Source organism: Rhipicephalus microplus, chromosome 9 (genome assembly GCF_043290135.1).
Source record: "Rhipicephalus microplus isolate Deutch F79 chromosome 9, USDA_Rmic, whole genome shotgun sequence".
NCBI lineage: Eukaryota > Metazoa > Arthropoda > Arachnida > Ixodida > Ixodidae > Rhipicephalus > Rhipicephalus microplus.
The window spans coordinates 41,593,189-41,615,700 of NC_134708.1; the positions used below are offsets into that span (position 1 = coordinate 41,593,189).

Consider the following 22,512-nt stretch of genomic DNA (forward strand, 5'->3'; position numbering starts at 1 on the left):
CTGTAAACAAGTTGTATTTGTTCTTTGAGTGAAAATAACAATACTGGTTATCACGCCGTCGCCCGTCGATATAGCGATCAAGCCGATCCAGCTCCTGGTTGAGAGGTGTAGCAGCCCCTTGGCGTCATCTCGTTGTTGGGTTATATCTACGCCACGAGAAATGCTCGCAGACAATTCGCACGTTCAAGCGTCTAACTGAAAGAAAAGTCTCGACCGTGGCGGAAAAGTTGTTCTGCCTACACTATCGGCAGAAGCGACACGACAATGTCGGAAACAACGCACCCTCCGCCGTCCGATGCCCTCGACTGGAGCGAATCGGCGAACTCCGGCGCAAACTCTGACGCAGCTCCGCAGTCTGCTCCTGCTGTCGTTGAAGACGGCAGTGAAGATGACTCGGCGCCGATGGAAACGGTGGCTCTAGAAACGACAGATATCTACTCGGAGGTAACGGCCGGCCTTGGCATTCGTGTCTGTAGTAGCACTTTGAAATGCGAGCTGGAAACGTGGATACCTTAGCGTAAATACGGCATTACATGCGGTGTAGTTGAGCGATATATTGCGATGTCTGGCCTAGCATACGGCTCGTTGATAAGTTTAATGCCGCAGCTCTGATCTGATTGTTCTCAGGGTGCATTTTCCGTAATCAGCCGTAATAGTTGCTTCATTTGTACATTTTAATGCGCTGAATGGCTTCAGTTTCAGTTTTACGAAACAGAAAACATTGCAGACTGGAAAATTTGATTCATACACTGCTTGCATGAAATTGCAGCAAACTGCACAACACATAATCACAGTGTGTGACCATGCAGCGTTGCTTATGTGTTTGTGGGTTCATTGTTTAGTCTCATAAAACAACTGTGCAGTTTCAGCCTCATTGCCGTCCCTTTCAAAGAAATAGTTTAAGGTTTTGACTAACTTTACACATGGGCCTGGCTGACATAATGTAGCAACAACATGGTCACAAAATGCCTTAACGCGGACAGTGAATAATGAAAACATGTCACACTGCGTATTTCTAACTGTTGCATGCTTGCAAATGAGTCATTTGGCTTGGCAGTATTGATGTAATTTTTATCGCTCTTTATGAAGGCTAAGCTGGATGTATCCATTTCATAGCATGTAGTAGTCGTATATATATATATATATATATATATATATATATATATATATATATATTGAAGAGAAGAGACACAACCAAATAGTTGTCTTAATTTCATTTTTCCAACAGTTCTGACCGTGAACCGTGGACAAAAGCATACACGTCTTGTCTTGGTCATTTTCTTCAAACACATATATGCCCCTTTCGCTGCAGGTGTATGAAAGGCACGATGGTGCCGTTGCCGAGTTGTTGATTGCCGGAAGACTTGTCCCAATTCAAAGGCGCCCTCCCTTCGACGAAGGGTAGTGGAGGTAGTAGAAAACATTTTATTACAGAAAAGGTACCAGAGAGTTGCGGCATATTGCATGTTTGAGTGGCAAGACCCTATTCCGGGATGCCAATGAAGTTTGCCACTGCTCGAGTGCGCCTCACCAAGGAGCGTTGAGCATCCAAGGTCGAGCAGCCGAGCAGATACTCGTGCAGGGCGCCGAGCAGGGCACGTGGTCGAGGATGCTCAACGTTTGTGACATTAAGACAACCGCAATGCTGCGTCTCTTCTTCGTCAGGGTTTACGAATAAGGGACTTGTTCGTAAACCCAATTGAGAAGCTACAGTTAGAAATGAACGTGGCAGTGATTTTATCCTTTGGACGGATTACATTCGATTATAGCCACAGGGAGGTTTGCTCTGCTGTGTGTGAGTGCATAATGGAAACAAAAAGTTTACCTTGTTAGTTTATTGTTATTATTATTTTTGGCTCCGAGACCATCTGATTGCTAGACCGTTAGCTCGTGTAGCATTTTTGTACAATATTTACTATTTGTTTTTGTGTTTTACTGAAACTCTATTGGATGCTTTTAAATACAAAAGGAGACATTTTAACTTTCATGTTACACCAATTCCTAGGACAGAAGAATCAACTATGTTTTTTTCAAGAGTAGTACAGTGATTCAATATTTTTATGCAATGGTAATGGTACACACAAAAAATACAAGTATGTTCAAGGAGTGAAAATGATTCCAAGATGGGAATTATAAGCTGCTAAAAAAAGCGGCTTGACGGGATTCCTTACCCTGGTCCTACCCATGAATGTGGCCACGGCTGTACATACAACTGTCCTCGGTGGCCGACCACTCCGGCTGACCTGAAGGTCACGAGATCGAACGCTGGCCACGTTTAGATGGACTAGAGTCACGTATACTTAGATTTAGGGGGCATGTTAAAGAACACCCAATGGGCTAAACTTCCGGAGCCCTTCACGTTGACATCCTTGATATAGCGTGCTTTTTGGACAAAAAACCCAGCCTTGAAGTTGAAGTTGAAGTTTAAGTTGAAATTTTATTTCACCACAACGATACACCGTGATTTACACAAACAAGAAACAATTGTGGCATGGAAAGTAGGAAAAAAGCTGCGCTATAGCAGCTTGACTAGCCCCACCTCCCATTTGTACAAGGCAACAGAAACAATGGCACACCAAACTCCATACGGTGCTCACGTATGATTGAAAGAAAAAAGAAAAGAAAATAACATTCTAGTGGTTGTTTATGAAGTACAGAATAGATGCACACTTGGATGTTTACAAACAAACAATTATTGGGAAAAAAGGCAACCAAAATAAGACGCTATAACAGAAAGGGGTACACTTAAAATTTCATGCATTTACAAGTACTGGGTGCAATTTTTCTGGGTTTATAGCTCCTTATACAAACAGGTTTAATATATCACTACTTGAAAGGAGACACAATTGCTGTTCTGTGAGCTTGAACTTATTTAGTATATGGGGAACAGAGTGCTTTAGCATTTGGAGTCCGTAATTTGTTCGCGGTCAGGGGATGTGCCAGTGTTCAGAACTCCGCATCGGACGCAACAAAATTTTCGGCTGTAAATGTGCTAAGCCTCTCAGGTTTGCGCAATTCTTTCGAATTTCAGACCTCAAAGACAACAACAAGTTATGTTCATATGCAACACAAAATTTTAAAACTTTAAACTGACAAATAAATGGGATGTGTGTTTTCTGTAACCTATATTTGCAACAGCCCGTAAAGCGCTTTTTTGAAGTGTATACAACTTTTGTTTTGATGTTTCAGTTCCAGAAGCCCATACCAACTGACAATAGCGTAGATGAGAACAAAAAAGCGTATTAAAGATAAGAAGTTTCTGGGGGAGCGGTAGAAACGACTGACATCTTCTCAGCACGCCAAGGGCTTTTCTTAGCTTAATACACAATTGTTCAGTGTGAGAATTCCAGAATATATGTTGATGAAAGATGACGCCCAAAGTTTTGACAGTCTCTGAAAGTTCGAAATTGAAATTATTTAGCATCAGTTTTTGTGTGTACGTACATGTCATTCCTTTCGCACGGAAAAGAACGGCCTTGGTTTTAGAGCTGTTGATCTGTAACGAATTTTGACAGGACCATTTCGAAAAATTGACTAACGTTTTATTAGCTGCTTTTATCAAATCGTCTATATTTGTTCCCGTAAAGGATAAGCTTGTATCATCTGCATAAATAATGTACGTTATTGAGTGATCCACATTTACAATATCATTGATATAAAGGTTAAATAGAAGAGGTCCTAATATGCTTCCCTGTGGTACACCGCGTTTGATTTTTTTGGGCATAGATGTTTGCCTATTTATAGACACACACTGGTATCGATCACTAAGGTAGCTTTCTATTAAATCGAGCGCGATGCCTCTAATCCCGTAATAAAACAATTTTTCTAACAAGGTTTGGTGATCAATTCTGTCGAACACCTTCGTAAAGTCTATGAATACGCCTAATGTTAGCTTTCTTGCTTCAATGTTGCCCAGTATCAACTCTTTTTGATGCAACAGCGCTGTCTCCGTCGATACGCCAGACCTGAACCCATATTGTGCTGTTGTAATCACAGAATGCGAGTCCAAAAATTTATACAATCTAGTGAAAATGATTTTTTCTAGAGCCTTTGAAAATATAGGTAATACCGATATTGGCCGGTAATTACTCATTTCATTTTTGTCACCACCTTTATAAATCACTGCAACTTTGGCATTTTTCATCCGCTTAGGGAACATACCTGTGCTTAAAACAATATTATAAATATGCGTCAGGCAGGGTGATAATAAATCAATAACAAAGATAACCGGTTCCATTTTTATGCCGTCAATGTCCTCACTTTTGCTTTTTTTAAGTTTCATGAAAACGTTGTTTACCTCAGTTTGCTCCGTAGGGTCAATAAATATTGAGGGGGCTATAGGTGTTGGCATGTAACTTAATGCATTTCCGTCGTAAGTACTTTCTGACAAAGAAGTAAAGTACCCATTGAATTTATTGGCTAATGCTTTTCCTTTAAATATATGATTATCAATTGTAATTTCGTCGACACCGGGCGTCCTATTACTTGAAGATATAATTGTGTTTAGTTTTTTCCACATTTGCTTGACATCTACGATACTGTTAAAAATAGTATGGTAATAGTCGCATTTGGCTTGCCTTAAAGTTTTTGAAAGACTGTTTCTGTAGGCCCTAAACGCTTTCAGTGCATTCAAATCGCGATTTTTCAAGAACACCTGGTACAGTCTGTTTTTCGTACGTATCATTTTCAATATACTTAACGTTACCCAAGGCTTACGTGCGCGGTTTGGCTTAGTTATTTCTTTGTACGGAAAGTGTTTTTTATATACCGAAGAAAAAATTTCTATGAAATGGTCATATGCAGTATCAGCCGTAGAGCACGCAAAAACTGCGTTCCAGCTTGTTCTGGCGAGTTCATCTCGGAACTGCGACAGTGTAACCGCGTTGATGTCTTGATATATTATATTTAAAGTGAATTTTTTTGCCGTATTGTACGTATCAGTTACTAAATAGATAAATATTATATGTTGGAAATTTTTTCTGACAGAGCTTCTTTGTAGATTCCACGGCATTCCATCTGGTGTATCTTCAGAGCACAGCATGAATCATTGAGATATCCAGTTGTGATCTGTTCTGACAATTGTAGCCACTACCATGCATAATTGAGATGCTGCTAAATTCTGCACAGGACTCTGATGCAGGCAAGGAGACAGACCTGAAGCGGTACTTCAGCAACACGCCGACAGATGTGGCCGCCTGCTCTTTCTTCGATTCGTTGGCCGTTAGCACGTCGCCCATGATGAAGAGCGTCTCGGAGGTGAACATGGCACAGAAGGCAGCACTGGAGGACGTAGTTCCAGAAGCACCGATCACTACTGAGAAGCCACCTGAGGAGTCGTCCGTGTATTTCTCTCTCGGTGACAGCACCGTCCAGGAACCCGAGGTCGCCGTCATTGCGCAGGAAGCTGTCGAAGGTACCACATCTCCCTATGTCACTGCTCTAAAGGGGTCGTGAATCGCCCGGGGGCTCGGTGAGAAAACACTTCCTGCGGGTAGCAGAAACTGCTATACACATATTGGCACAAAGTTGACATTTCTTCAGGCACCTTATTTACGAACACCGACCATCGCTCGCTCTCTTGGGAGGTGCCAGTGCCGGCTGTTAGTCTGTTGAACATGAGATAGCATGCTATTGACCAATAGCCGTCATAAACCAAGAATGGCATTTCGATCATTTGCGATGGGCACTTCTTGCCATAGGTTGGTGCCTCACTCCGACTTGAGCTCCTTAGTCTGCTGAAATTACAGTGAGCCATGCTTGCAAGTAGGGATCACCATGGCGATCAGGTTTCACCACACACGCTCAAGGTCACAATGTAAGATGACATACCTTCTTTTCCCGCGGCCATCCCTTCCTGTGTAGCTTCTGGCATGCTTGTTGGGACGAGAGAAGAAAGTGCTTGACGCACCCGACAAACCTTAGTAACTCTGTGTGTTCTTGTCGGATTCGGGAAAATTTTGCAGTAGTCAATTCATTAGGCAATAAACATTAATACTGAGGTCGTTGGACTATGGCTGTAAATGTTGACCATGACCCCTTTAAAAAGGGCTTGAATATGCCCGCATCTGGGATCAAGTGATAGCATTAAAAGGGCTTGGATATTTTCGTTTTTTAAAGATGGTAGTTTTTTTTGCATACACATATTTTGGGCTGTCTGTCTGTCACACGATTCAGTCACCAGGCCAATGTTTAAATCAATTTTATCAACACTCATGTAAGTTGTACTGAATACTCTGGAGTACAGAGCATGCAGTTACAATGGCACACAGTCACACCAGTCGGCCCTAATTGCAGTGCTGACTTTCTCCCTTTCTCTGAGATTTCCATGACTAATGAGGCATTGGTTATCACTTCTACAGATTTTAAGTCCCACCTAGCTTCATCTTTTCCTTTCTCAAGAACATCATAGTATTTGAATTTTTTACTTCTTGTGTCTACCACTCTTTCTGGGCCATGTCAATATTATCTAGGTATTGTGATTGTCGATATTCGGAGTGTGTTTGGGACTTGTTTTTGATGGACAACAGAGAAGAAAAAAACAGCTTGCCAGTGCTCATTAAAGTAGCTGACATTGTGCTTAATTCTCATTTTGATCTCTTATCACATTGAATCATATTTGTTTGCTATCCTATATATTCTGCACTCATAAGTTCAACGGTTAGTAAAATGTTGATTTCATCAACCTTCTCCCTCTGCCCAGGCCCAACGCCCTCCTACTCCATGCCCACACAAGAACCTGTTGTCGTGGAGTCGGCTGAGAACAGAAATGACTCGCGGAGCGCCGGTGAAGAAGGACCTTCGTTGAGCAAGTTCTTCTCGAGCGACTGCAGCGGTGGTGACCAGGAGGGAAAAGCCTTCTTCGACGTCCTTGCTGCTGGCATAGCTGGCGTCGAGCAGTCGGGAAGGTCGTCGGGTAGTGCCAGCCCCATTTCCTTTGTACAGGTTTGTGCATAGCTGTGGTGTAAGGAATTATTTCATACAACAAATCTAACTGTGGGGCCAGGTGGCATTAAAGCAGGTGTGGGATGCCGGGTCGACAAAAGTAGGCTTTCCAACTTGATACATAACGACTTTATATTAAGCTTAGTAGCAGCAGCGGGTCAAGCATACCGACACTGTGCTCAAACAGTTAGAGAAGGGATGAATCTTCCGAGCTTGACAGCTTTGATTTATTGCCACCGTCGCTCACGTAAGCCTCCGGTGACGCTGTAGTGGCGCTGTACTTTAGCGGAGCCGTGTTGCAGCTAGCGGCCGTGTCACAGCGGGTTAGTTAGTAGACGCTTTGCTAGTTTGTGTGCAGTGTGTCGCCACAAAGGGAAAGGCACATTGAAGATTAGTGATGATCACTGCGGAGTGTTGAACCAAATACAAATAAAAAAAAACTACTGGATCTGATATTTCGGCCTAATATGTATCACTAGTGACAGCCTCGGTACATGCCTGAAGTAGAATCATTGTAAACTAAAAAGGATGGTGTCGTCGTTTGTCGGTTTTGGAACAAAGCACTTCAAAATATGAATGCCAACAATCGTTGCACTCTTTACGAAGAGGCCTCTGAAGGTGTGCTGGTCACATGCGAATTTGTAGCCCCCATTTTCCACTAATTGATCCTCTCTGGAACGTAGGCTTATTGGCAATAAGCTGTTTCTGACATGATGATCTGATATTTTATGGAAGTCAGTCGTCATTTCATGTTTATGTTTTCATTGTTGCCTGGGAATGAACGTATTACCACTGTCCTTCTCTGTAGCAATCAAAGTGTTGCGCTGTTGAGCATGCGGACGAAAGTCTGATTCCCAGCGAGAAGGAAAAGAAAAAAAGTGAGGAGAGAGGCTCCTGAGCACAAGCGAGTCAAATATTATAGCGCAGCATGCCGCCTGGAATTCACAATAAGTTCTCTAAATCAACTAAAAATTGCTTTTTTTTCTCTCGTCAAATGACTGAAGAAGCTCAAAAATCACTCGTCTCAGCTGTTTTATCAGCCATTGGCTCACTTCAACATGGCGTACTTGGTTCTATAGACATCGCCACGTGAGGCCGCGACTTGTCCACATAAGCGCGCACGATCGCACTGAAAAAGCCACGCATTCTAAGAAAAAGAAAAAAGAGCCCAAGGCTACGAGATGCTTGTGATGCATTTCTTTGTCCATGCCACCCCTCCCTGCTTAGCTTCCAGCACTTTCATTGGCACGAGAGTAGAAAGAATGCGATTGCAGCGAGCGCCAAATCTATTGACTCCGCTCGTACTGGAAGGATTCTAAAAATTTTTGTGGCAGTGAATTTGTGAGGCGATAAGCTCTTTTAGTGAATCCAAACCGCTACTACTTGAAGAAGTGCTGCCGGGCTCCTTTAAATAACAAAAAGTGGTATGCCATGCCCACATACACCATGCCTCACTTTCCACGATAAGGGGAGGGTTCCGAGTTGCCAGGTGCTAACGAGCAAATTATTGCAATTATTAATTTTCCCATTATTTAAATCATCTTAGCCTATAACAAAGAAAATACTGAAATACAAAGGAGAGTTGGAAAACTAAGTTTCATTAGTTTGTGCAGGGAAAATCAGCACGACGCTATGGACGAAAGCACATACTTACTTTTTAACATTGTTTCTAGGAAATAGTCTTCATTCAGTTGAATGCATCTTCTTTAGTGCATGATTAACATTACTTGTTGATTTCTGCAATGTAAGTTTCACTTCAACACTCATCTACTCAGTCATTGACTAATGTGCTATTAGTGAACATATACAACTGTATTTGCTGAAAAAATTCAAATAAGCCCAAGAAATGTGGCAAGCAACTGGAAAGTTCTACAAGAGACTCGGTAAGAACAGAAGCTCAAATCTACTTGTTATTAGCAGAAATGGTGATTCTGGAAGGTCTCATATTTGTTTTACGTATGTTTATGCGAACTGAAAGATGTTAATGATAACCTGACTATTCGATCACTGGACCTCAGGAGCCCTGCCTGATGGCCGAGCCCGTCGAGGACGGTGACATCTGTGCTTACGACAGCTGGCTGCCGTCGGCTGCGACTAGAGACTTCCTCGCCAGACTTGCAACGTCCGAGCCAGGCACAGTCATCCCGGAGCGCGAACAGCTCACCATGCCCGGCGTCATAATCGACGAATGCCAGGTGTGACCTTGCCTTTGCTTCTCTTGTGTGGCAGAAGTGCTGTTTACAAAACTGTAATGTACTACGGACCAACCTAGATAGTGTCGTTAAACACTCACAGGCATGTTTGTGCATCACTCAGTAAAGAGGAGATTTGGAAGTATTGAAACCCTAACATCAAAGTTGCTGTCTGTCAGCTGTACAGGAATGCTAGAAATAGTACAGAAGAAAGCGATAGGCATGTTAAGGTGCTTGAGATTTGTAAACACGCGTCACTTTGTAACACTGTTACTTAAATTGCTCTATGACAGATGCAAGGGCTTTAGTTATTCGGTGTCATTTCTATGCAGTTTGTTTGCTGGAAATGTTTTGTGAGGTGGGCAGATGAGATTAGGAAGTTTGCGGGTATCAAGTGACAGCAGCAACCACTGGACCGAGTCGAGTGGCAGAACATGGGAGAAGCCTCTGTCATGCAGTGGGCGTAGTCAGGCTAATGATGATGGTGATGAATTTCATTGACTTGGTCAGTGACCATAGCATCCCGCTACGTCTTCCGTGTTCTCTAACTTGGCTTTGCGTCCGTGGCAGGGAGATACCGTCCGGGTGCTTCTTCAGGAGCACATCATTGACGAGGCAGGTACTCGGAGGACGCTTACGGCTGATGATGTCCCGCAGAATGAAGATGGACTGAAGCAGTTGATTGTGAGTTGTGACGTTTCCCAGTGTGCATACGTCTCTTGCTCTTTTGCTCATGCTCTGTACATTCAAGCTTTTAGACTCGTTAAAAACTTGTGTGAAAGATTCATTGTAGCTAACAGTGCGAATACCCAGACATAGAGTATGCACCGTAGAGACATAAAGACATGAATCTGCGGCAACTCGCTTAATTTTTATCTTGCCTAATTGTTCTAAAGGCTCATTATCTTTAACATCTTGATGCTAAGCATTAGGTGACGATTTCGAATTCTCCCACATTTTAAATGAGCAATTATTGATTGTATTTTCAGTGCTGCGTTAGCTTAGCACATTAACGCATGGTTTTGTTACACTTTCTACTTGATACCTATTAGTGTTCTTAAACTATACGAACTACAAAAAAAGAAGACTGACGTGGGAAAGGAGCATGTCAATGACGCAGGTTGGTGACAATTTTAGCTATATTATATAAATGAAATGACTTTGGAGCCAACTTCGATGCATGCTTGCATGTTACGGCCACTGAAAGCTCATCGAATTGTCCAAACAGAAACTAATATATCTTTATCTATAATTTTAAAGCTTGGAGCACTTGCTCAGCTATCACAAATTCTAATGTGTACTGCCTCTGTTATCTGCCTACCTGTTTTTGCTTGTGCACACTAATATTGCCAGTTATGTGCAAATTGTTGTGGCTCTTTAAAAGGAGCAGAGGCATGAAAGGAAAATCTTCTGTTTCTATTTTGGAAAATTTAAGTGCAGTAAACTTACAGAAGGGTTACAAAAATTGTATCTGTGACTCAGAAAGTGCATCATCCGGCTACTATTTAGCTTTTACATACCGACTTTTACATACTGCTGTTTTTACAATAAACATATGCGCTACATCCCAGTGCTGTTGAATGATTGTTTTTATTTTTTAAATTTTTCATATATTGTTACTTAAATTAGTAAGATCATAAAACTTAGAATACACCCTCCCAATTTGTTTTCATGTGTATGAGTCTACGGTAGTACTATTTAGTTAGTTGTTAAAGATACAAAATCAAAATGTCAAGGGTAAATCCTAATAAGGCAGCACTGAAACCCATCCTTGAACTTGTCCATAGCACTCAGTTCTGAGGAAGCCAACTTTCTATGACAAACTTGCTTCTTGGCTAATTGATCCATGATGCCTAGCAAAAAAAAAAATCTAACTACACAAGAACAATAATGATATGACTGATGCACGAACGTCTCTTGTGTCAGCTATTACGGCTAATGTTGGCTAAAAATAGCTACATGACTGCAGTTGTTAGCTGGTGTTGCCATACTCATAGAGTTTCCCAAAATTAACTAAAAGGAACTCTGGTGCTACAATCATTCAGCCACTATTGGAATGACGGTTAGTACACATATTTGCTTAGTCTTCTTGCTTGGGCTTCAAACGCACTTGTGGCTTCGTTTGTTCTTGTGGTTTCGCATTTGTTTTGGATAAAAGAATGGACTGTTGGGAACTTCATGAACCGATTTGCATTGGTCAGCCTTAAGGTAGTGAAATGGAATAGCTGAACATTTGCTGAACTTTGTCTCGTGGCAAAGTGCATACAGGCCAGACAGAGCCAAGCGGAGACGAAATAATGAAGCTTAGACAAATTCGTGTAGTAGTACCCATCATTGGGATGCTGGCTGAAGCGTCATGCGTTACAGCTCCTATAGACACTAGCGCCAGAGTTCTCTGTAGTGTGTATACACTCAAGCCTCATTAGAACAAAGTTGTGTCATACACAAGATTAAATTCGTTATATCTGTTATATCCAAGAATTAATTATAATGGTTTATTCCCGACATATCTATTGCTATACTATTTTTTGTTTGCTTTGTTATAACCGACATTTTGTTAGATCCAGTTTCGTTGTATCGGGGTTTGAGTGTATAGGAAACTCTATGGGCATACTTTTACTGTCACTCAGTGTTGTCATATGTTGCTAAATGTGTGTGGTAAGTGTTGACCAATATGATTAATGTTGGTCATCGTGCATCTAGGTCACTATGTGACCTTAATTACCTCATCACTGATCGTTGAGCTTTCCTTGCTTCGCACAGGGTGCGCAGTGTCACAATGCGGCCATCAACCTCACGACCAGGCTACTGACCAACGTGGGCCAAGGTCCCGGAGCCGGAGGTCATCCGTCTAGGCACAGCCCTCACTCCCTTCAGGCATGCCTTGCTTTGTCTGTCTGTGTGCAGAGATTAGTTGAGCAAAACGTGCGTAGCACCTGATTTCTTTGATCAGACCAGTTGCGAAACTGTGTTCCGAAATTCGGACATGCCCATGGCCAATCCTGCAGGGCTCTGCAGATTGTCCCGCCATCTGGGAGCAGCAATTCAATACACGATATTGCTACGGTGGCGCACCTGTGTGGGCTCCATGCAAACTGCTCGATACCGCGTGCAGCGCTAGCATTGTCATGAGCTTTTATTAGTTTATTTTTTGGTCGACTCCCGTGATTTAGGCCAAGGGTGGGTTTAGATTTTGATACATCGGTGCCATGGAATGTTTCGCTACTCGTATGATTGAACAACTCAGTATAGCATGGTGAAACTGGAAAACCCACTTGGCTGGCATTATAGCTGAAAATGCTGGCTGAATCTATGTTAATGCATTGCAGAGGTGCATAGAAAGGTGGAGGTGTACTATAAATCGCAAGTCGTCTGCTGCAAAGCGGTGTGGTTATACGCTCCTACCTCAATAAAATGAATTTGGTTATAACGAATTATTGGCTATAACAAAGTAAGTGACCAATAACTTCGCAATAGACACTGTTACAAGTGATCGTTTATGAGGAATTTTCAGATATAACGAAGTATTTTCGTGCGTCAGATGTGACTTTGTTATAATGAGGTCTGAGTGCATTTGCCCGAGGGGCCATTTGCATGTCATCTGTGCTCACAGATTGCTTTATGGAGCAAATGTGGCTGTTAGATTTCACTGAAGCTGTGGCTTTGAACCAGTGCTTCTTCATATGGTTAGTGCAGATGTGTGTGTCTCTGCATAGCTGAGCATATGGGGTCCATTCGCTATGTTGTAAAGGTGATCTGCAGCAGATGCGAAATTCAGTTGAGTCTTTTGCCTCTACATGATGCATGAAGTGAAGGTCTGCTCGTCAAGTTTTAAATGAGCTCTGCCCCTCCACCAGAACTCTAATTACAGTTCGGTTAGGTTAGGTGATTTCTTAATTTGTAACAACTACAGGTTAAACCAGTGGGGATTTCGCTGTGCTTGAATGTTGTTGGGAACATGTTCTTTCATGTACGCATTGGTGTGTTGGAAGAGGCACGCTCGTGCTACTTAGAGGTCACATTTGCCGGAACTAGAAGTTGGCACGTGTGAAACAATTGCCTCTGTGACTTCGGGGTGCTAACTGCCAAATGTCTATTTCACCTCGTACAGTTTCAGCATGTGAAACAAGTTTCATGGAACTGTGCTGCTTGCTTTTTTTTTTTTTCTGCCCGCAGTTGTGGTACACGCGGCTAGCACTCTTCGTGAAACTGCGCAAATTTGCCTATGCGGAGGTCGAGGGTGACGCCTTCGGGGACTTGGACAAACCAGACCTGTTTTATGAATTCTATCCGGACACTTACCCAGGCAAGCGAGGTGAGTGTGTTTCATGTTCAAGCCATGTTTCACGAGCATTCGCAACCGCTATCGGGTTGAACAGCAGTTAGCATTGAAATTGAAGCCTAATGAAACTACATTTTATATGCAGCAGCACGCTACGTCCAACTCTCTATTCAATAAAACCACGTCTTCATGCGACAGCAACTCAAAACCTCTGTCAACGAACAAAAAAAAAGCTCCTGTAGCATTTTTAACTAGTACTACAGCAAGCACTTTTTTTTTGCAAAACTACAACATTTATTCACTTCATTAATCTGGCACCTAGTTTAATAGCCAAGCTCTGCAAAGCCCGTCTGCTGATTTTTTTGTGTGCACGTTTGCTGTTAAATGTCTGCGCTCCTTTAGTTGTTGTGTGCAAAACTCGCTTACGCGGTCTAGTGGTTATGGTGATCGACTGCCGACCCGCAGGTCGCGATACCAAATCTCAGCCGCAGTGGTCGCTTTTCGATGGAGCCGAAAATGTTCAAGGCTTACGTGCACATTAGGTGCACATTAAAGAATCTCAGTTTGTAAAAATTTCCACAGCCCTGCTCTACGACTTGTCTCATAGTCATATCATGGTTATGGGACATTAAGCCCTATCAGTTATTTTATTTTATTTATTTCAAAGTACCTTACAGGCCCCATGGGGGGCATTGAGTAAGGGGGGCTATACATATATACAAATAAACTGGAAAAAAATATACAAGACAGACAATTGAGCAAGGGGGGAATACATATAGACACCTCAAAATGAAAAAAAGTACAAAAGAAACAATTGAGTAAGGGGCGCAATACTTATATACATCTCAAACTAAAACAAATACAAAAGAAACAATTGGAAAATAATCAGTCAAACAAAAAGCACCAACATGTACAAAAGTTCAACATGTACAAAAGATACACGCATAGTAACCGTGGGCGAAACACTGTATTTCCTGCGCATGCAGCGGCCACAAGGCAGAATCCTCGCGCACATGAATGTGACAATCACAAAAATGAACCAATACGGACCAATGAATTATGATACGGCATCTACTTGCTGAGGCTTGTGAAGTGGCTTGATAAGATATGACGGAATGTGTCAAAGTTTGTCTGGGATGCAATGTCGTCAGGCAAACTGTTCCACAGATGGATAGCACGTGGAAGTGCGGACTGATTGAACGCGTTTGTTGAGCCGTATACACGGGAATAGCTAAGATGATCGTGTAGTCTACATGAAGTGAGATATGGTTTTTGCAGACCAGTAACGGTGATTCGGGAAGAATGGGTGATTTTATGAAAGAATGACAGCAGGGCAATGTCGCGACGAATGTTCAAGAGTAGGAGTGAAAGTTCCTGTTTGATTTGTGATACACTAGAATGCGGACTGTAGTTATTGGCAATGAAGCGGCTTGCTCTATTCTGGATTTTTTCTAATGAGTCAATTAAGTATTTTTGATGGGGAGACCAAATCGAACAGGCATATTCTAGTTGAGGGCGAACCAGTGTCAAGTAAGATAATTTGCGAATGCCTGATGGTGCAGCTTTCAAGTTACGTCTCAAGAAACCTAGTGATTTCGAGGCGCTGGCAGAGATTGCCGTAATGTGGTCGGACCAGGATAGATTAGGTGTCAGTATTACGCCCAAGTACCGATATTGTGTTGCAGTCGATAGAATGGAATGATTAATACTGTAAGAGAATTCGGATATGCTAGGTTTACGTGTGAACGACATTACTTTGCATTTTGAGACATTTAGTGTCATCAGCCATGCACTACACCAACCATTAATTACGTCGAGGTCGTTTTGGAGTGACAGGTGATCTTCACTGTTTTTGATTGGACGGTAAATAATGCAGTTGTCAGCGAACACCCTGATGCAAGAAGAGACATGTTGCGGAAGATCATTGATGAATATGAGGAAAAGTAATGGCGCGAGTACACTGCCCTGTGGTACACCTGAAGAAACGTCAGATAGGGAAGAAGACAAATTGTTAACTGTTGTGTATTGCTGACGATTCGACAGGAAATTGCGAAGCCATGATAATGTACCGGAGTCTAATTTCAGGGCGGAAAGTTTCGATATCAGGCGACAGTGTGCAACCCTGTCAAACACCTTCGAATAGTCGAGGAACACGCAATCAGTTTGATAATTATTGTCCATATTTACATGAAGCTCTGTGGTAAATTCAAACAACTGAGTCTCACACGAAAAGCCCTTTCTGAAACCATGCTGATTTTTGAAAAAGAAATGATTGGATTCCAGATGCCTGTAAATATGTGAAGCGATGATGTGTTCTAGAATTTTACAACAAATACATGTAAGGGAAATAGGACGGTAATTTTCGCATGAGGTTTTATTTCCACTTTTGAATATTGGAATTATTTTTGCCAGCTTCCAGTCAGACGGTATCATGCCTGTTTCGAGAGACTGCCGGAATATATCAAGTAGTAATTTGCTTGTGACCGTTACCGTATTCTTTAGCACCTTTGAGTTGATTCCATCCACGCCGCATGAAGACGACAACTTAAGATTATTTATGGCTGTAATTATGCCTTCTAATTGAATATCTATTGGTTTCATAAATTGGTAATCGAACTCAGCTACGTTGGGTATGTTGGTACTGTTCTCTTTCGTGAAGACAGAAGTGAAAAAGGAATTAAATGCTGTTGGACACTGGCTGCAAAGCCAGTGTCCAATTGTTATTGTTGTTGTTATTGTATTACAGTGCAGTCCACTTATAACGATATCGAGAAAACCTAGAAATATGATCGTTATAACCGGTGATCGTTATATCTGGACTGCCGCCAAAAAATCGTCGCCGAACGTACCTTTTGTAGCTCCAGGCTTCATTTCGCTATTTTCACCAATTAATAAATATTGTAGATAGTAGGATGTCAAAAACAAGACTTTATTTCTTACTCCGAAAAACGCATCACGGGTTCGCTGAGGAAGAGAGACTGACCGACGGCGGGGTGGGAGCAGTGGGAGGAAGAAAGCACAGCCAGAGGTACACAGCCGGAATGCCAACGAGGCCCCGCCCCGATGCCGCCGCGCCGCTTTGCTTTTCGCTTTTTTTATTTCCTCTCTTTCCCGCTTTCGTTCGGCAAGCTACGAGCAGCTTGCCGGCTTGCCGTTGTAGAAGGCGGGGAGCCGCGGCGCTTTGCTTTTCGCTTTTTTTATTTTCTCTCTCTTTCCCGCTTTCGTTCGGCAAGCTACGAGTAGCTTGCCGGCTTGCCGTTGTCGAAGGCGGGGAGCCGCGGAGCGCGGCGCTTTGCTTTTCGCATTTTTTTTTTTTTAAATTCTCTCAGCCTCTCCGCGGTCGACGCGTGGCGAGGCGCAAAACGTGACACAGCTGGCGCCATCTGTAGCGCGTCGCGCCAACTCGCGATGCTCTCCTCGGCTTTTTGAACGGCCGGGACGCGCTGCCGGCGCTGTGCTGCAGTGGCGGCAGGTACTCGCCTACGCTAACTTTTCGTCTTGTCTCGGCATAGTTCGTTTCAGAGGAACTTATCAATCTAAATGTTACGATTATTCTGAATGAAACATGCCGTCCACGGCAAACTTTTCATCGTTGTATCCGATATGCGGTGGATAACATATCGTTATATATGGTTTTTTTCCCCATAGCCCCAATGCATAAAATGAGACTGTTAAGTCGACCCATCGTTATAACCGATATATCGTTATATGTGGTATCGTTATAAGTGGACTGCACTGTATTACAATATTTATGTTATTGTATTATTACAATTGTTATTGTATTATTGTTATTGTGTGAAAGGTTCTACTGAGCAGTTGTGTCAATTTCCAGTCAGCACTATTTCGGATACCAACAGTGGCTACACGAACTGCCTGATTGGCCCTGAGTGATTGCTATTCTTGATGACGGTGCACTTGCACTTTTCGCACATGTGGATGCCACTAACTCATCAGTTGATAGGTTTTTCACAAGCTCTTCAGTCTCGTTTAAAATAAACAACCATTCCGGTGTCAGTGATAGTAGCACTCGTTATGTAACTCTGCCAAATGCAACTAATTTTTTACTGCCGTTCAACTGAACCAGAGTGGCCACATAACTGTCCTGTGGTCAGGCTAGCCACGCAGTTCCCGTTATTTGCTGTTCTCTAACCGTGGATCCTTAAACGGTTCCAGGTTCGATGGTGCCGTTTGCCATGCGCCTTTTGCTGGCCGAGTTGCCGCAGTTCCAGGGGAACCACTGCACGGCCCTCAATTCCCTCTACAAGCTTCTCAACGTCGTGCACAGGGTAAGCGAACAGAGAATGCTGCAATAATTGTGCACGACGCTGTGTTGCATCTCAAGAGAAAGTCTTGCGAAGGCAGCAAAAGAATTGAGTTGAAATCAGTAAGGCTTGAGAGAGAGAAATCATTTTAGTATCAACAGTTAATGAACCCAGTTTCATTGAATATTGTTGCTTAAGCCAGTGATGCCTTGTGTGACAACGAATGGAAGTTGATAGACTCTCAATCATTGGGTAGAGGTTAAATGAAGATAGTGTTGCTGCCGCAACAGGGGACAACCAACTGTTGACTACAATCAGCGGGTGCTTGTAATATATGAGTAAATACGGCACTTAAATTCAGTAAAAAAGTTATTACTACAGGGAATCATACCCTGTTACAGAAACTGGGTGTAAGACTCCCACAGCTACATATGAGCCTTCAATAGGAGTGACCATTAGAGCTGTGTGATTATCGAGACTTTATCTAATGAAAATCGCATACGGCCCCAAGCAAATTTATCTGAATGCAATTTCTTGAAGTTTGAAAGGTAAGCGCTTTCGCTGTTGGTATAAAGCAGTGCTCATATCCTAGTGCTTGCAATGTTGGCAGGTTTGTCGTAATGCTGTACATTAGGAAGCATTCTTTTATAAAATTTCAAACAGGATTCAGGACTGGGTTTTCTATATTTAATACTGGAATTTTTTAAAGATTGCGAGTAATTGCGGTTTAGAGGTAAGTCTGCCTCCCTGAGTTGTGCGTTGTGTTCCCCACTGCCGCATTTTGACTGCTATGGCTAACGTACATTTGTTCAAATTTCTTGTTTCATTTTGTACGCTGTTTTTAACAACTGTTTGAAATTCTTGGGGAAATATCTACAAATACTTGATATTCGCGATGAAGGCAGTGTCTAGTAGAGAAATATTTTATTTCATATTACTGATTTTGCAGTGATTGCACACCGTTGGTGGTGGTGCATGTGGAGCTTGGAAATTTCACTTTCAGACCACGTCTCAGTTGAAATATTTAGTAAAGTGCTATTTATCTGCTGCCGGCTGTGCGATGCTCATAAAATAAAGGCAGGCAGCAAAGAAGGCAGGATGAGCGCTTCTACAGACTGGTTTATTGCGCGAAATTGACCAAGACATACACTCAATATGTCGCGCGTGCTCCTGTGCACACATTAAAAGACAAATTTAATAAGTGAAAAGGGAGGATTCAGACTGTGTCAGTCAAGCGTCAGGGTGTTTTCGGGGAGGTGAGTTCAAACTGCTTTACCGTAAGCTGTTGCAGATCTTTGGATTGGATTCACTTTGTCAAGCGTGCGCTAGCGCACTATAGTAATGCACAGAGTGTATAACTTCCTCAATTTTTCATTTTTAGGCAATTGATAGTGAGCACTTATCCCATCTTCATGTCTCTCTTGTCATGTCTGTTTTGTGCTCTGCTTTTGTTTTAAGACCATGTACCAATGCACCCAACAAAGCATTGTGTTAGAAAAATTGTGGAATTGTGCTTTTTTTTTTAATTAAAATGGGTGAGAGCTCAAAGCAAGTGCATTGGCAGAATTGGCAAGGTGCTCATCTGAGCTTTTGTAGGAGCAGTGATTTGTAATGTTTTTACTTTATTGTAACATGACCACGGTTGTCGTGTAAGGGGTGACTTTTTTGCATGTAAGGAAAAAAAAATAAAAATAGAAGAATTGTGCGCATCATTGCTCCTTTTAGACAACTTGAATTTCACTATTCCATTACAACGGGAGTGCCTGCCTAGTAAAGGGTCTGAAAATCTGGAAAGATAAGCCTGGTTACCTTCGACTAAACAGAGTAGCTCTTCCTTTACAGATTCTTGGAAACTTGACGAACGGCATATCTGAGGACGGTAGCCTGCTGGATATGGGTGAACAGTTGAGACAAGGTGAGCCCGCAGATATTTGATTATGACCGGGTCACTATTTCACATCTATCACTGCTTAGCTGCATGTTTGAACTCTTTTTTTCTGCACTTGTTATTCTACACATCGTGGCACAGTTAATGTGGCAGATGACACGCAATTGAGTGGTATGTGTGTCTGCTAAACCCACAACCTGCAGTTTTGCAACAGTACCGTACTTACTTGCATAATCCTTGCGCTTCTTTTTCACAGAAAACCGATGAAAAGTGGAGGGGTGCGATAATTACCTGAGGGAAATTTTCTGCAAAAACATGCAGAGTAAGAAAACAAACAAAAACACCAAGTGGCCACAAATTGTGGTTCTCACGCTCACAACTACAAGCTTTGAAAATTACTAATCAAGACTTACCTTAACAATAAAACCACAAGTTCGACACAAGGCAAACTTTATTTGAGACACAAAAGCTGCAAGCAAAACGCAAAGCTTGCGGGCATTGTGGGTGTAGCGTTATCGTTCGTCACTCATTGGGAGCCCACGAAAGCTTAGCGTACAATGTCAACCTTGGGCTGATGGCCATTTAACATGGAATCATTCGCATTTGCCTCCTGACGAAACCAAGTTTTATCATCCATTTGAAGTTTTGGCATACGGTTGGCCCCACGCGTCTTGGTGGCTTTCAGCTGCCCGTGCTGCCGTCACCAGTAGCGAACATAAAACTCGTCGACTCCGAAGTTGCTATCGGCGGCCCTGTTGCCGTTTTTTAGTGCAAGATTAATTACTTTGAACTTAAAAGCATCTGCGTAGCTTCGGTATCGCCCCATATAGCCATGGAACGAACATGGCTGCAATGCGCACTTGCCACCTTGGCTTCGCTTGGATTAGATTGAGGCTCGCACATTAGTAGTGCGCATAATGCTTAATAAAGTGCACTGCTTAAGAGGTGGTGCCAGGCTACCATGCGCTATAATCATGAGTGGTTGGAAGGAGCAGACGACGTTACGACTACAATTTTCGGAGGTTCGAGAATAATGGAAGTAAATACGGTATCTCGCCAAAGTGCTCTGTTCGCACCGGCAGCGTGAGCTCCTGTGTTCATTGTCGCGAAATTCGGGACTCTATATTGAAGAGATTCGTGACACAGGTACGCACATGTTCACGTGCAGCCTCCATGAAACTGTGGGAAGACCGCGAGTGTCGAGTCTACTTCGCCATCCTCAACTGCGTTCTTAACCAGAAGGTGAGTTTCACGTTCACTCAGCTTACTATTATTTTTTAAATTGCCGTTCGACCGAGATTATGGGCCAGTGACATGCACTACTATCTCCTCGTGCTAAAGACATTTTAGTCAATTTTCCCAGTGCTTTGTATTAATGTTAATATTAAATAACCTCACTCATGTGATACCAGCGTCTCTTTGACGCTTTCACTCCAGGTTTCAAGGCTGCACGTTATTTTTGCTTAGGTGGGAATCTAGCTGTTGTGTCTGTGTTTCTACGCCAGTGCTTCCACTGTGGTAGTATTGGTGAGAGGTACATACAACACACTGGCCCATTGTCCAAAGCCCGTAAGGGCCATGCAGAGTTCGCTTTATAAAAATACCACAAGATACTGCAAAAAAAAAATGTACTCTACAGTAATCTTGTGGGCCTAATTCTTGGCTAAAACCCAAGATTTTAATTCTTATGCCCCATGGTTTAAGGAAAATGCAACCATAAAAATCTACTTTTAGTGCTAGTGATAAAGCTAATGGGATAAAACTCTTATTTATATATGACGTCCTGCAGAGCTTATTCTTCTATTATCAAGTATGTAGTTACGCTGTTAAAAATCTCAGACTTGTCTTTCTGTATGTCCCAAAACCCCTGAAATTTTGAAAATTATGGTGTCAGCTTCATATCAGGCTAAATCGAGTGGTTCAAGATGGCTTACGTTGTTCTATAAAGATCACAGATCTCAAAGAAGCTGCGAATTTTAATTTGGCAATTCTGGTTATTGAAAAAAGTAGTTATTCTAAATCTAAAGTAGGTCATTACCTTGCAAGAAATTCACATATTCAGTAGTATTGCCAAAAATTTCAAGTCCAGGATGCTTGCATTCTACACATCTTTACAAATGAGCTGTACTTTGCTTATAAGTTATAACCATGTCTACACAAAAATAGCTTGGTTAATTTTTTTATTCAATAGCATATGTATGTTACATTGTAATTGCAATATGAGAACTTACCATTTGTTTTGCTTGTTATATTAAATAATTCATTACATCCTCATTCATTAAATCAAGTTGTGATTATATGAAAAATACTTCTATGATGCAGGACTATGTGGTGGCCATTAAAGTGGCAAGGATCTTGCTTGAAAAAAACAGTGGACGCAAAGCGCAGCTGCACTCGGCAATTGGAAGGATATACCTCCAGGTAACGTGGTGAGAGAACAGAGCTTGTGGATTAAGTACCACAACTAAGAGAATGGGTGATTTCATGCATAAGTTGAAGCACTGACAGCAGCTGCAAGACTTTTTTGTTACACTCGATTGCCTCGGAACAGTGCTCTTACGAAAGATGAGCTCCAATAGGGTACACATTTGGGCTAGTTGGCTCTTGATTATGTGGGGATTGAGGCTGGCTCGTCCCTATTGCCCGGGCTCTTTCGCCTATTTCTGCCGTCATGTTTCAACATGACTCTCCCCTCCTTTGCGGTCTGTCGGCGCACTGGCAGAGCAAGGGTGACGTTAACCTCTCTCTCCTGCAACTGGATGTCGACTGTGGTGCTGTGCTCAAATCTCCCACTCAAATCTTGCGCGCGTGCCCGGCGGGAGTGAGAGATTCTCTCTGGATATCGAAGGGTGAGCACGCCTTTTCTTTCCGTCCGTCGGCTCCCTTTATTGGCGAAGCTAGCCCGAACTTGCCAATGTTGCCTTGCGCTCGCGATGAATGCCTACC

The 22,512-nt window shown here is 42.5% G+C and overlaps 1 protein-coding gene across 2 annotated transcripts in view; it reads left to right on the top strand.

Moving 5' to 3' along the window:
* Positions 1-98: 98 nt before the first annotated feature.
* LOC119163744 (trafficking protein particle complex subunit 12) overlaps positions 99-22,512 on the top strand; it is a 32,322-nt gene continuing 9,908 nt past the window's right edge. For both annotated transcript variants that reach the window (XR_012886071.1, XM_037415810.2), the window contains exons 1-11: positions 99-444; positions 5,128-5,413; positions 6,701-6,942; positions 8,961-9,137; positions 9,705-9,818; positions 11,898-12,011; positions 13,311-13,449; positions 17,590-17,702; positions 19,521-19,593; positions 20,735-20,808; positions 21,889-21,987. Coding sequence is in view for 1 of the 2 variants with exons in the window: in XM_037415810.2 (XP_037271707.2) it covers positions 265-444; positions 5,128-5,413; positions 6,701-6,942; positions 8,961-9,137; positions 9,705-9,818; positions 11,898-12,011; positions 13,311-13,449; positions 17,590-17,702; positions 19,521-19,593; positions 20,735-20,808; positions 21,889-21,987 (1,611 nt within the window). In the remaining variant the exon portion in view is untranslated. The remainder of the gene's footprint in view (positions 445-5,127; positions 5,414-6,700; positions 6,943-8,960; positions 9,138-9,704; positions 9,819-11,897; positions 12,012-13,310; positions 13,450-17,589; positions 17,703-19,520; positions 19,594-20,734; positions 20,809-21,888; positions 21,988-22,512) is intronic.